This window comes from Terrapene carolina, unplaced genomic scaffold (assembly GCF_002925995.2).
Source record: "Terrapene carolina triunguis isolate 2854851 unplaced genomic scaffold, T_m_triunguis-2.0 Scaffold67, whole genome shotgun sequence".
Classification (NCBI taxonomy): domain Eukaryota; kingdom Metazoa; phylum Chordata; order Testudines; family Emydidae; genus Terrapene; species Terrapene triunguis.
This window is the reverse complement of record NW_020664418.1, coordinates 51,811,350-51,822,124: the sequence shown is the minus strand read 5'-3', so window position 1 is coordinate 51,822,124 and position 10,775 is coordinate 51,811,350. Positions and strand designations below refer to the sequence as shown.

The following is a 10,775-nucleotide window of genomic DNA, read 5'->3' as shown; positions in this document are numbered from 1 at the left end:
TGCGAGCCCCCGGCCCGGGGGGGTCCTGGGCCCCCGCTGCTCCCCCGACGCTGCCGGTGACCTTGGGCCGCCCGCCCCCGAGTCCGGCCCTGTTCTGCGGGGGGCTGGGTCTGCCCCGCCCCGCCCCGCCCCGGGAGCCGCCCGGCCCGGCCCGGCCCCCGCCTTGCTCTGCCCCCGCCGGGGGGGGGTCGCGGGCTCCCTGGCCTGACGGGCGGCTCTGCGGGGACTGCGGGAAAGGGGCCCGGGGGACGGGCAGCCCGTGCGCCCTGGCAGGGGAGCGGGCAGCCCGAGCGCGGCTCCCGGGGGTGCAGCGGGGACAGTGGCCGTGGCAGCCGCAGGGGGGATTCCTGCGGGTCTCCAGGGCGGGCTGGGACCTGCGCCCCCAGCCGGACAGGGCCGGGGTCTCGCCCACGGTGCCAGTAGCTGCCTTCCCCGAATGGCTGCAGCTAGCGTGGGAGCTCAGTGGGGCCGGCCCGCCTGGGCCTTGCAGACCCTCGCTCCAGAGCCAAACGGGTCCAATCCGTCCTGGGAGCTCCCCGGGAGCCGTGGTCCAGACAGCCCGTCTGGGCCTAGGCTGCAGCGCCGGATGCCTGGGTCCCAGCAGCGTGAGGGGACACCCACTGTTCTCCGGCCCCTCCCGCTCGGCCCGGCTGGGTTCTGGGGTCCTGCTGGCTGCCCCGCTCTGGTGGGACCCGCTCGCTGGGCTGCTGTCAGGCCTGCAAATCTGGGTCACTGCGGGCGCCAGCCGGCAGCTTCTTGGGCAGCGTTTGCCTTTGGGAAGCCGGTTCTGGGCCGTTCAGCTGGTGACCTGTGTGAAAGGAACCTACTCCTCTAAGGTCGTCCAAGGGCATCGGACCCTTCGGCCTGGCCTAGAGCTCTGGATTTCAAGGGGCAGGAGGGGGAAGAAAGGGGCTTCTACAAGCCTTGTCTGGATGGCCCCTACTGTGAATTCTGCATTCGTCCCCTCCCCTCACCCCTCTGGGCTGTGAAATGCAACAGGCCCCTTGGTGCCATGGCTGGCAGTGGGCCCGGAGCTGCCTGGGGAGGCGCTCGCCATGCTAATGCCCTTTGCGAGCTGTAGAGATCAGCCCTGGGTCTCTCCCCGTGGCCATGTGGGGGCCCAGGCCTGTGCATTCCCCTGCTCTGCCCAGCCGCACTGCGAGCTGGAGGCTGGGGATCCGCTGGCTTCTGCTGCAGCTCATGTGCTGGGAGTGCAAGGGCTGGTTTCTCCTGCTCGGGAAAGTCCGTGGCTTAGAGCTGAGAGCAGGGAGCTGGCAGCAGGCCCTGGGCTGGAGTCAGGATTAGAGTCCCGCAGCATGTGGTTAATTCACTTTCCCTTTAGACGGGATCAGCTGTTGCCCTAGATCCCAGGCAAGAATGAGCCGCACGGAGAGGCCGTTCGTGTGTCCCTAGGTCACTGCCTGGGCGTGCGGAGCAGTGCTTTGCCCTTGGCCGTTGGTGCCAGCTGGTGGTGGGGAGGAGGCGTGATTCTCCCTGGGAGGGTGTGCCCCATATTGGCCAGGCAGAGTCTGGGCTGGCTGGGCTCCAGAGGCCCCGTCCCTGGGTGACGCATGCTGCTGGAGGAGCCTGGCAGTGGCTTGATGGGTTCCCTTGGGGCAGTTAGAGCGGGATCTGGCCCCGATCATGGGGCTTCTCAGTTCAAGGAGCTCTGGCTGCAACCCAGTGGGTTTGAATCAGGGCAGGGAATTGCTGAGATGAACCCGGACAGGGCTCCCTCGGCTGGAGGCTGGGCTGCCCACCTCCCCTGCGGCCACCTGCTCAGCCTGCGCTGCTGCAAGCTGGGGGCGGATGGCTGGGGTCAGGGACAGCCTCTCTGACAGCCATGGTGCTTCTGCCTAGATGCTGACAAACGGATCAAGGTGGCCAAGCCGGTGGTGGAGATGGATGGGGACGAGATGACGCGGATCATCTGGGAGTTTATCAAGGAGAAGGTAGTGCTCAGGGACAGCAGATGGTCTGCGGGGTGGGAGAGCTCTGGGGCGGCCCCTCCTGCCCCCCCGTGTGGCATAGGACCCAGGGGATGAGACTCGTTTGCCCCCTGATGCTGGGTCCTCTGCAGGCACGGTGACTGGCCAGGTTTCACACAGACCTGCAGCTCAGGTCCATGCCCCCATCCCTGCTGCCTGTGGGCGAGCTGTCGGCTCCCCTCGCTGCTTCGGCAGCACAAACGTGGCCAGAACGCAGGCTTTGTCTAAGCGGCTGGGGCTGGTGGGAGCGCCGGGGTTTCTGAAGCTCCCTGGAGAGGATGCAGTCTTGCCCCATGGATCCTGGCTTCCCTCCATCCTGCAGCTGTCCCCAGCCAGGAAGCAGGTGTCTGAGAACCTCCCCCCATGGGCTTTGCAGCTTCCTGCGAGTGAGAGAGCCCGGAAGTGGCCCCAGCCGCAGGGCAGGTTCCATCTGCGCTGCGAGGCTGCGGGAGGGGAGCGGCAGCACCAAGGCGGCGTCACTGCTTCCTGCGCTCAGCCCCAGCGCGTCTGTACCGGGGCGAGGGCGTGGCTCCAGGAGCAGCGTTCCCAGCCCCCGGGGCAGCTCGGACACAGCCCCGCTGTGCAGCCCCACTCCCTGTGCCAGTGGGAGCTGGGCACGCTGGCTCCGTGGCGCAGTGCCCCTCGCTGAGCTCGCCCTCTCCCCACCCTGCCCTCCAGCTGATCCTGCCCAACGTCGACGTGCAGCTGAAGTACTTCGACCTGGGCCTGCCGAACCGGGACCAGACGGACGACCAGGTCACCATCGACTCGGCGCTGGCCACCCAGAAGTACAGCGTGGCCGTGAAGTGCGCCACCATCACGCCCGATGAAGCCAGAGTGGAAGGTGCAGAGGGCAGGCTGCCAGGGAGGGGGAGACAGGGGACGCTGGGCAGCAGTGGGGCTCGGACTCCATGTGAGCTGGGCTTAGGGGGGCTGGGCTGCTCTCTGTGGGGCACTTGCCCCCCTCCCCCTTGCTGTACTCGCTCCTGGGGCCTGTGGAGGGGCAGCTCCAGCCTCTGGGTTCTGGTGCTGCCCAGAGCCCCCGGCTGGGGCAGGCAGAGGCACCTCTGTCTGCTCTGCCTCCTGGCTGGGTCCCAGCACTGACCCCGGTGCAGACAGATGCCGCGGTTCTAGCAGCCCCTGGGCAGCGTGACACCTACCCGTGCTGCCTGGCTCCTTGTCGCCCAGGGACGCGGGAGGAGGTCAGGGCTCTCTGCTCGCTGGGCTCAGAGCTCTGCCTTGCTGGCTGGAGCCGGTCCAAGCAGCAGGGGCTCAGGCGTGACGGGCTGTGACCCTGGGCAGCGAGCAGCAGCAGCAAGACACACACACATCCACCCCTGTTGGAGGCATGGCTCATGGCTAGCGCTGCAGGGGCTGGCGTGGGGTTGGGCTGCCAGGGTGCCTGGCGGGGGAGGGTGCTGTGGAGGGGGGAGTTTGTGTGTGTGGGGGGCTGGGCCCATGGCATGTCTTACCCCGCCTTGATTTTAGAGTTCAAGCTGAAGAAGATGTGGAAGAGCCCCAATGGCACGATCCGAAACATCCTGGGCGGGACTGTCTTCAGGGAGCCCATCATCTGCAAGAACATTCCCCGCCTGGTCCCGGGCTGGACCAAGCCCATCACCATCGGCAGACACGCCCATGGCGACCAGGTGAGCCTGCCACTGGGGGGCCCTGTGTGGGCGGGGGCGGCTGGATGGCAGCAGGCTCCGTGTGCCCGTGGCGCAGCAGGGGGCTGGCATGAGCCCTAGGGGTGCTGATGTGGGGTGGTGGGGGCTGCTGGCAGCGAGTGCAGGCGGGGGCTCAGGGCTGCTGAGCGTAACTCTTTGGCCTGTTCCTGTTCAGTACAAGGCCACGGACTTCGTTGTGGACAGGTCCGGGACATTCAAGATGGTGTTCACCCCGAAGGATGGCAGTGCCGTGAAGGAGTGGGAGGTTTACAACTTCCCTGGCGGGGGTGTCGGCATGGGCATGTACAACACGGATGAGGTGAGAGGCAGGCGGGCGCTGCCGGGGTCTTCTCCAGGCCTGGTGCTGCAGGGATGGCGCGAGGCGGGAGCAGCTGATGCTGGCAGCCCCTCTTGGCATGGGGGTGAGGGTTCCCCGTGGGGCTGTGCCCTTCCTGGCTAGCAGAAGCCCAGCCCGACTCCCCTTCTGGCCTAGCACAGCCCTGTATGTGCTGCCTGGGGAGCCAGCTCGCGGCTGCACTGAGGGGTGTGGGCCGGGGAACGGGCAGAGGCTGTAGGCTGAGTGTGGGAGCCAAGCCCTGGCTGGGGGACGGGCACCTTCTCTCCTTGGGTGTTGGCAGTTGGACTAAGTGACCCTAACACTCCCCGGCCCCCCCTGCAACTGGTGAGCGACGCTGCCCTGCTCCTGCCTTGCCCAGACGAGTCCTGAGCCCATCTGGGGTTGCCTGGACCCGGACAAAGGCAGCTGCCAAGAGACTCAGCTGCCCTCTCCCCTGCCCCGTGGCGCCTGCAGCTGGCGCTGAGGGAGTCACTGGCTGGCCCTCCCTCCCTCCCTTGCAGTCTATCTCCGGCTTCGCTCACAGCTGCTTCCAGTACGCCATCCAGAAGAAGTTGCCCCTCTACATGAGCACCAAGAACACCATCCTCAAGGCCTACGATGGGCGCTTCAAAGACATCTTCCAGGAGATCTTCGACAAGTACGGCACAACCTGTCCTGAGCCGCGCTCCCTCCTCCCCTGCTCCCTATAGCGCCCCTGCTGGGGGGGGGCCCTGGCGCTGCCCCCCAGCCCCACTCCCTACAGCGCCCCTGCTGGGGGGGGGCCCTGGCACTGCCCCCCAGCCTCGCTCTCTACAGCACCCCCTGCTGAGGAGGGCAGGACCAGTGTACTGTATGGTAGCAGCCCTGCAGGAGTGGCTCTCTGCGGGGTGGTCCTGGCTGGAGGCCTGGCCCTGGGGCTATTATTTCCAAGGCCCATGAAGCTGTTTATAGCCCGTGTCTGAGGAGACGCAGAGGGGTTTACTGGGTACCAGCACTTCACATCCTGTCTGCGCCGCGGGGGCTCTCTGGGTGCGCCCGGTGACCCCGCTCTCGGCTCCCCAGGCACTACAAGACAGAGTTTGACAAGCTGAAGATCTGGTATGAGCACCGGCTTATCGACGACATGGTGGCCCAGGTGCTGAAATCCTCCGGCGGCTTCGTCTGGGCCTGTAAGAACTATGACGGGGACGTCCAGTCGGACATCCTGGCCCAAGGTAACGCTGAGCGGGGGGGCCACCACACCCAGCGGCTTTGGCTCAGCCCCTGCTGTGGGGAGGGGCTGGTGGCTGAGGCCCTCCTGCTCGGCCTGGCTGGGGAGGGCAGCTTTGTGCCCAGGGCGTCTCCCTGCAGGATCTGCCAGTGCGGCCTCCCGGGACTGCTCCTGACCGGACTCTGCTTCGTGCTCTAGGGTTCGGTTCCTTGGGCCTGATGACCTCTGTCTTGGTGTGCCCGGATGGAAAGACCATAGAAGCTGAGGCAGCCCATGGCACTGTCACCCGCCACTACCGGGAGCACCAGAAGGTGGGTGTGCCCCCCCTACCTTTCCCCCCGTTGCAGGCACTGCACTCACTTTGTGAGGCTGTGGGTGCAACTGGGCCCCTCCCTGCCTGTGCCAGGGGAGGGGGCTTGGCAGTGAGTGGAGAGTCCGTGTTCACACTCTGGGTGAGGGAGGGGCTGGGGACTGGCCTGTTTCCCTGCCCTGAGCCTGCCAGGTGTGGGGTGGGATCCAGGGTCCCTCCCGGCAGCTCTGCGGGGGCACTGCTTACTGCGGGTTGCCCAGAGCCTCCCTGGTGCTAGGTGTTGTGATGCTCTGTCCCCCTGCAGGGACGACCCACCAGCACTAACCCCATTGCCAGCATCTTTGCCTGGACGCGTGGCCTGGAGCACAGAGGCAAGCTGGACAGTAACCCGGATCTCATGACGTAAGCAATGGGGCGGAGCACCGGGGCAGGGCTGTAACTGTTTCCTGGAGACCGGAGCCTTGCCTCAGCTGGTGGGGGGCTAATGTGGCCTGTCACTGTACCAGGCCCTGGGTCGCTTGTGTGGAAGGAGCCTGGCTGGCCACCGTGTCAGGGTAACCCGGCTCCTTGGCCAGCCCGAGACCAGAGGGCCTTCGGGAGGACAGGCTGCAGGGGGGTGCAGGCTGTGACCGTGCTGTCTCCCCGCCAGGTTTGCTCAGACTCTGGAGAAGGTCTGCGTGGAGACGGTGGAGAGTGGCGCTATGACAAAGGACCTCGCAGGCTGCATCCACGGGCTCAGCAAGTGAGTGACCCCCGGGGGGGGGGGGGCGCCTGGCTCCCTGCAGGGCTGGGGCTCTGCTCACATGCTGCAGAGCTGCCCGGCTGAGGCAGGGCTGCGCCCCTTTGCCTTGTCCGGCTCCCACCCACTCTGCAGGCACCTTTAGCCCTCCAACCCCAGGGGCCCTTCAGCACCACTGGGAAGCCAGTGCTGCAGGGGGTGGGTGATACCTTTGTCCCAGCTGGCTCTGAGCACCTGCACCCGGAGCTGTTGGGCTTGTGGGGATGCTCTTGTACTGGGAATTGGGACAGGATGGGGCCCCTGTGCCCAGCGTCTCTGGGAGGAGCTGGAGGCTTGACTCTCACACAGCAGATACAATGGGGTCCCTGCTCTTGCTACCATGCGGGGCAGGTGGCTGCAGTAGCCTGTCCCCCCTCCTCCCCAGTCAGCCAGGCTGGACTCCGCAGGGGCTGTGTTGGCAGTGGGAGAGGCTGCTGGGGTAGTCCCCACTGACCCTCTGCCCCTGTCTTTCAGCGTGAAGCTGAACGAGCACTACATGAACACCACGGACTTCCTGGACACAATCAAGAACAACTTGGACAAAGCCCTGGGCAAGCAGTAGAGGCGAGGGGCTGTTCAGGGTGGGGTGGGGGGGGTGTCCGTCCGTCCGTAGCGGCACCAGAGCCAGGCGGTTTACCTCATTTTTAACAGGTAGGAGCTAATGTTGCTCTGAGCTCATGGACTGGGCCCAGGAACACTCGGATTAGTTTTTATAACATGTTTTTTAAAGTATTTCTAGGAGCGCAAGTGCCAGGGCCTTGTGGCCAGGCCTGGCCAGCGCTGCCAGTCGTGTGCCTAATTTATGTAACCTTCTCTGACCTCATGGTGCCAAGTGTAGCTAATAAACCTCTTCACCCAGCTGCCCTCCTGCTCTCTGCTGCCCAGAAAGGGTTAACAGGTCACTGGCAAGTTGCAGCTATTCCACACCCCCCCCCCCCCCCATGGTTGCCTTGCTGGCCCCTGGTGGCAAATTCCCCTCTCTGTCCGGCTGGGTTGGGCTGGGCTGCGGGGCCCTAGCGAGCTCTCACAGCAAGTTACGCCGGACTGCATTCACCTCCAGTAAGAGCCCTGCCTGCAGCCCCCTCCCCAGCCAAAGCTGCTGTTTGGACAGGTGCAGGGCCAGGCTCGCAGCCAGCCAGGGGGAGGCTGGGGCTGGCCCTGCCTGGGAAATCCCCCAGCTAAAGGCTGTTACATAGAATGATTGTTAAACAGCTCTCCCAGCGAGGGAACGCCAGTGCACCCGAGAGCTTTGCCTGAAGGAGACCAGTGACTGCTCTGCGCACACTGCTGCTGTCCTCTGCTCAGGGACAGGCATGGGCCACTGTCACCCAGGCCTCTCTGGCCTTGGCAACCTCCATCTCTGCCCCCAGGCCAGGCCTGCCTGCCCGGTCTCAGAGCAGCTCCCCTAAAAGAGACTGTGCAGAGAACTCAGCAGGGAGCGAGCGGCTGCCGCGGCAGTCAGAGAGCCTGCTCCACCTTCCCTCCTCCTGGGCTCAGCCGTGCTTCAGCGTGAACGCTGCAGGCTGGACAGGTGCTGTCTGGTAAGTGGGGACACAGGCAGCTTGCACGGGGAGAGGAGCAGTAGCTGGCTGCAGGCTTGCACCCTGGACCCTGCAAGGAATGCGGGCCAGCAATGGTAGCTAGGGGTGAATTGCTACCTCGGTTTTGGGCAGCTTTGAGTCCCTCCGCATTGTTGCGGCAGGGGGAAAAGTGACCTCTGAGCTGGAGCTGCAGTAGCTGAGCTCCCCCAGTAGGGCCTGGGCATTGCTCTGTGGGCTAGCCCCTGCCCCTCCACTGGGGCATGGGGGGGAGCTGCATGCTCACCTCCCTGCTGGGGCCTGGTCCCTCTGTGCTTGCACTGTCCTGAGCTGGCAGGAGAGGGGAAACTGGCAAAGTCTTTCCCTGTGTTCAGCCCTGGAGCCCTCAAAGGAGCGGCTGCCCTGCCTGTGGCCAGCTTGGACCATAACACTAGCTGTCAACTGCTGCCCCAAGCCCATGCAGGGGGGTAGCATGGAGGCAAGGTCTTTGCTTCTTTCCCCCGCCCCACCTGGGTTGCAAAGCCCAGCAGTGGCTGCTAGGCTGGAGAGGGCCTCCCTAAGCTGCTGTTTCCACACAGTTCCAGCCGCTGCCCTCACTCTGGGCCTTGCTGGCTCTTCCACTTAGGGCAGGGCTGGCTCCCAGGGACACACCCCCAGGGCTGGTTCCTGCACCTCTTGGGCCAGTGACTTTCAGCAGAGAGCCATTCGGGCTGGGCTGGGCTGGGCTGCAGCCTGGAGTTCCCAGTGCTTTACAAGTAACAGCCCCAGCTCCTGCCCCCAGGGTTAACCCCCTTGGCACCTGCTGCAGCACAGCCCCACGGGGCCTCTGCAGTCACCCCAGCCCCAGGCTGGCATCCCCTCCCCAAGCAGCAGACTGGGGACGTGACAGTGCCTCCCCCCGTTGGGTTCCCTAGGCCCATCTTCATGGGCAGCAGGCAAACACGCTCACTTTCCTTCAGGGAGTGACAGCACCTCTGGGCCCCGCCGGGTCCCCGTGCAGGCTGTGCTCTCCCCGGGAGCCCTGCATCCCCACCCAGCGCCTCCCGCTCACACATGAGTTACACAGCTTTACAAAGGAAGGTGGTTGGATTTATCCTTTAACCGCTCAGCGCATCTGAAAAAAATAAATTACTTTCAAAATACCCCCATTTCTCAGCTTTGTACAGGCCTGTCCTTTAACACAGCGCCCAGCCCCGAGCCTCCCCCGGGGCGATAAGAAAATATTCTCTGGGTACAGGGCCGGCTCCAGCTCAGCTTTGCAGCAGCACCTCTCCCTCCCACTCCTGGGTGATGCCAGACCAAGCGTTCCTGGCCCCAGTGTAGGCAAAGGGAGGAGAGCAAAAGAGGCGCACCCCCCCACACATATGGCTGCTTCCTGGGGTGGGGGGCGGCTGCAGAGCCGAGCAGGGGGATAAAGTGGGACTGGCTGCGGGCTGAGTCCAAGTGTCTCCGAGCCAGGATTGGGCTGCAGTCCCCACCACAGCAGACTAGGGAGGAGGTAGAATATAATTAATGCTCAGCAGGTTCTGGACCATGCCTTTCCCTACCTGGGGCTTCAAGTACGGTGGCCAGAGAGCATCTCTTCTAGTGCACCCCGGGGCTGATCCCAGGAGCCAGAGCTCCCTCCCAGTGCCGCGGCCTGAGCACTATGCTCCCACTGCACAGCGGAGACCGCAGGCAGGAATGAACACGGGGCTCTCTGCTCTTCCCCCAGGCGAGGGGCCCTGAGAGGGGATGACCCAGGTGAGAGGCAGGCCCAGTCGCACTCCAGCCTGGACGGCCTCAGGAGCCAGTGGCTCAGTATGTCACCTCTGTGGGCCGGTGGCTGAAGGCTACCACTTCCTGCAGCCCAGCTCCAGCCTGGCACGGCCAGGGCTCAGAGCCATCCCCGTTTCCTCCTTCACCATGGAGCATCAGCTTCCCTGGGCTCAGCCGAGCGCCATGGGGCAGGCCCTGCTGAGCCTGGCTTTTGGTTCTGGATGCTGCAACGGGACAGGAGCTTGTTTTCCCCATGTCACTCCCTCTCGTGGCCCTGCACCTGGCTGGGCCTGGCCCCCGTCTGTCAGCTACAACATGTTGTAATAGGCCATTTCCTTCATGGCCTGCTCCGTCAGGGCGTTCTCGTCCGGGGGGTTGCCCACCCCTGCGTAGTCATAGGCATTCTCCTCGTCATACTCCTCCATTTCCTGCTGGGCGTCCAGCTCCGTGTGCTCTGCCCCGGTCAGTTCCATCATGGGATCTAGGAACAACGTGACACGCTGGGACGGAGCAGGACAGGGCGGCCGTGCGCGATGCGGAGCGAGCACGGCCCAGCAGCACAGCCATGGGCAGGGCGTTTCTTGGAGAGCTGGCCCCAAACCCCCAGGACTGCACGGCTGGCTGGGGAGCTAGACAACCGTCTCTGATGCTCCTGGCAGGTGGGGCTCACATATTGGCGGACAGCCAGGGAGGGAGAGGCCGGCATGCCTGCCCAGAGCTGGTCTGCCAGGAAAGGGCTGCAAAGGAGGCAGCCCGTGACCCACACCTGCAAGGTCTCTTCAAGGCCCTGGAGCAGTGGCAGTGCAGTGCTGCAGCTGACAGTGGGAGATGGCTTTGCACTCTGGGGCCCAGGCTTCAGACTTGGTAACACTGTGCCCGAGTGCCAGGCAGCACTGGTGTGCTGTGTCCCAGCTGGCTCACACGCCCAGTGGGACAGGGGCTGCCCCATGGCGTGCTGCTGTCTCTGGTGCAGAGTGACTACAGCAGTAGACATGGGCCAGCACGCCAGGTACAATGCACTTCTGGGGCCATGGGGATGGTTTTTCAATTGCAGCAGTATAGCAGAATCTCGGCTTTCATTAACGGGCGTACAGCACTAGACGAGAACCCATGGCCCAGGCACAGCCCATGGAGGGAGGCTGTAGTCAGCTTGAAACAACAGCTCCTTGTTCCTGCTGGAGGCTAGAGT

At 64.7% G+C, this 10,775-nt stretch overlaps 2 protein-coding genes across 2 annotated transcripts in view; one reads left to right on the top strand and one right to left on the bottom strand.

Moving 5' to 3' along the window:
• The first annotated feature begins 1,838 nt into the window (after positions 1-1,838).
• IDH2 (isocitrate dehydrogenase (NADP(+)) 2) lies at positions 1,839-7,148 on the top strand. Its single transcript, XM_026648422.2, has 10 exons — positions 1,839-1,952; positions 2,667-2,832; positions 3,477-3,637; positions 3,831-3,974; positions 4,514-4,650; positions 5,055-5,206; positions 5,401-5,513; positions 5,817-5,914; positions 6,162-6,254; positions 6,765-7,148. The coding sequence occupies exons 1-10, from the start codon at positions 1,902-1,904 to the stop codon at positions 6,850-6,852; spliced, it is 1,203 nt and encodes a 400-aa protein (XP_026504207.1). The 5' UTR covers positions 1,839-1,901; the 3' UTR covers positions 6,853-7,148.
• Positions 7,149-7,255: 107 nt separating this feature from the next.
• ZNF710 (zinc finger protein 710) overlaps positions 7,256-10,775 on the bottom strand; it is a 43,525-nt gene continuing 40,005 nt past the window's right edge. The window contains exon 5 of the mRNA XM_026648421.2: positions 7,256-10,067. Within this exon, the coding sequence (XP_026504206.1) occupies positions 9,895-10,067 (173 nt within the window). The 3' untranslated portion in view covers positions 7,256-9,894. The remainder of the gene's footprint in view (positions 10,068-10,775) is intronic.

Excerpts from the sequence above, each read along its gene's own strand:
- IDH2 (XM_026648422.2), top strand. The coding sequence starts at position 1,902 with ATGGATGGGGACGAGATGACGCGGATCATCTGGGAGTTTATCAAGGAG. Across the intron at positions 2,833-3,476 it reads CGATGAAGCCAGAGTGGAAG|AGTTCAAGCTGAAGAAGATG; the intron begins GTGCAGAGGGCA and ends CCTTGATTTTAG. Across the intron at positions 3,975-4,513 it reads GCATGTACAACACGGATGAG|TCTATCTCCGGCTTCGCTCA; the intron begins GTGAGAGGCAGG and ends CCTCCCTTGCAG.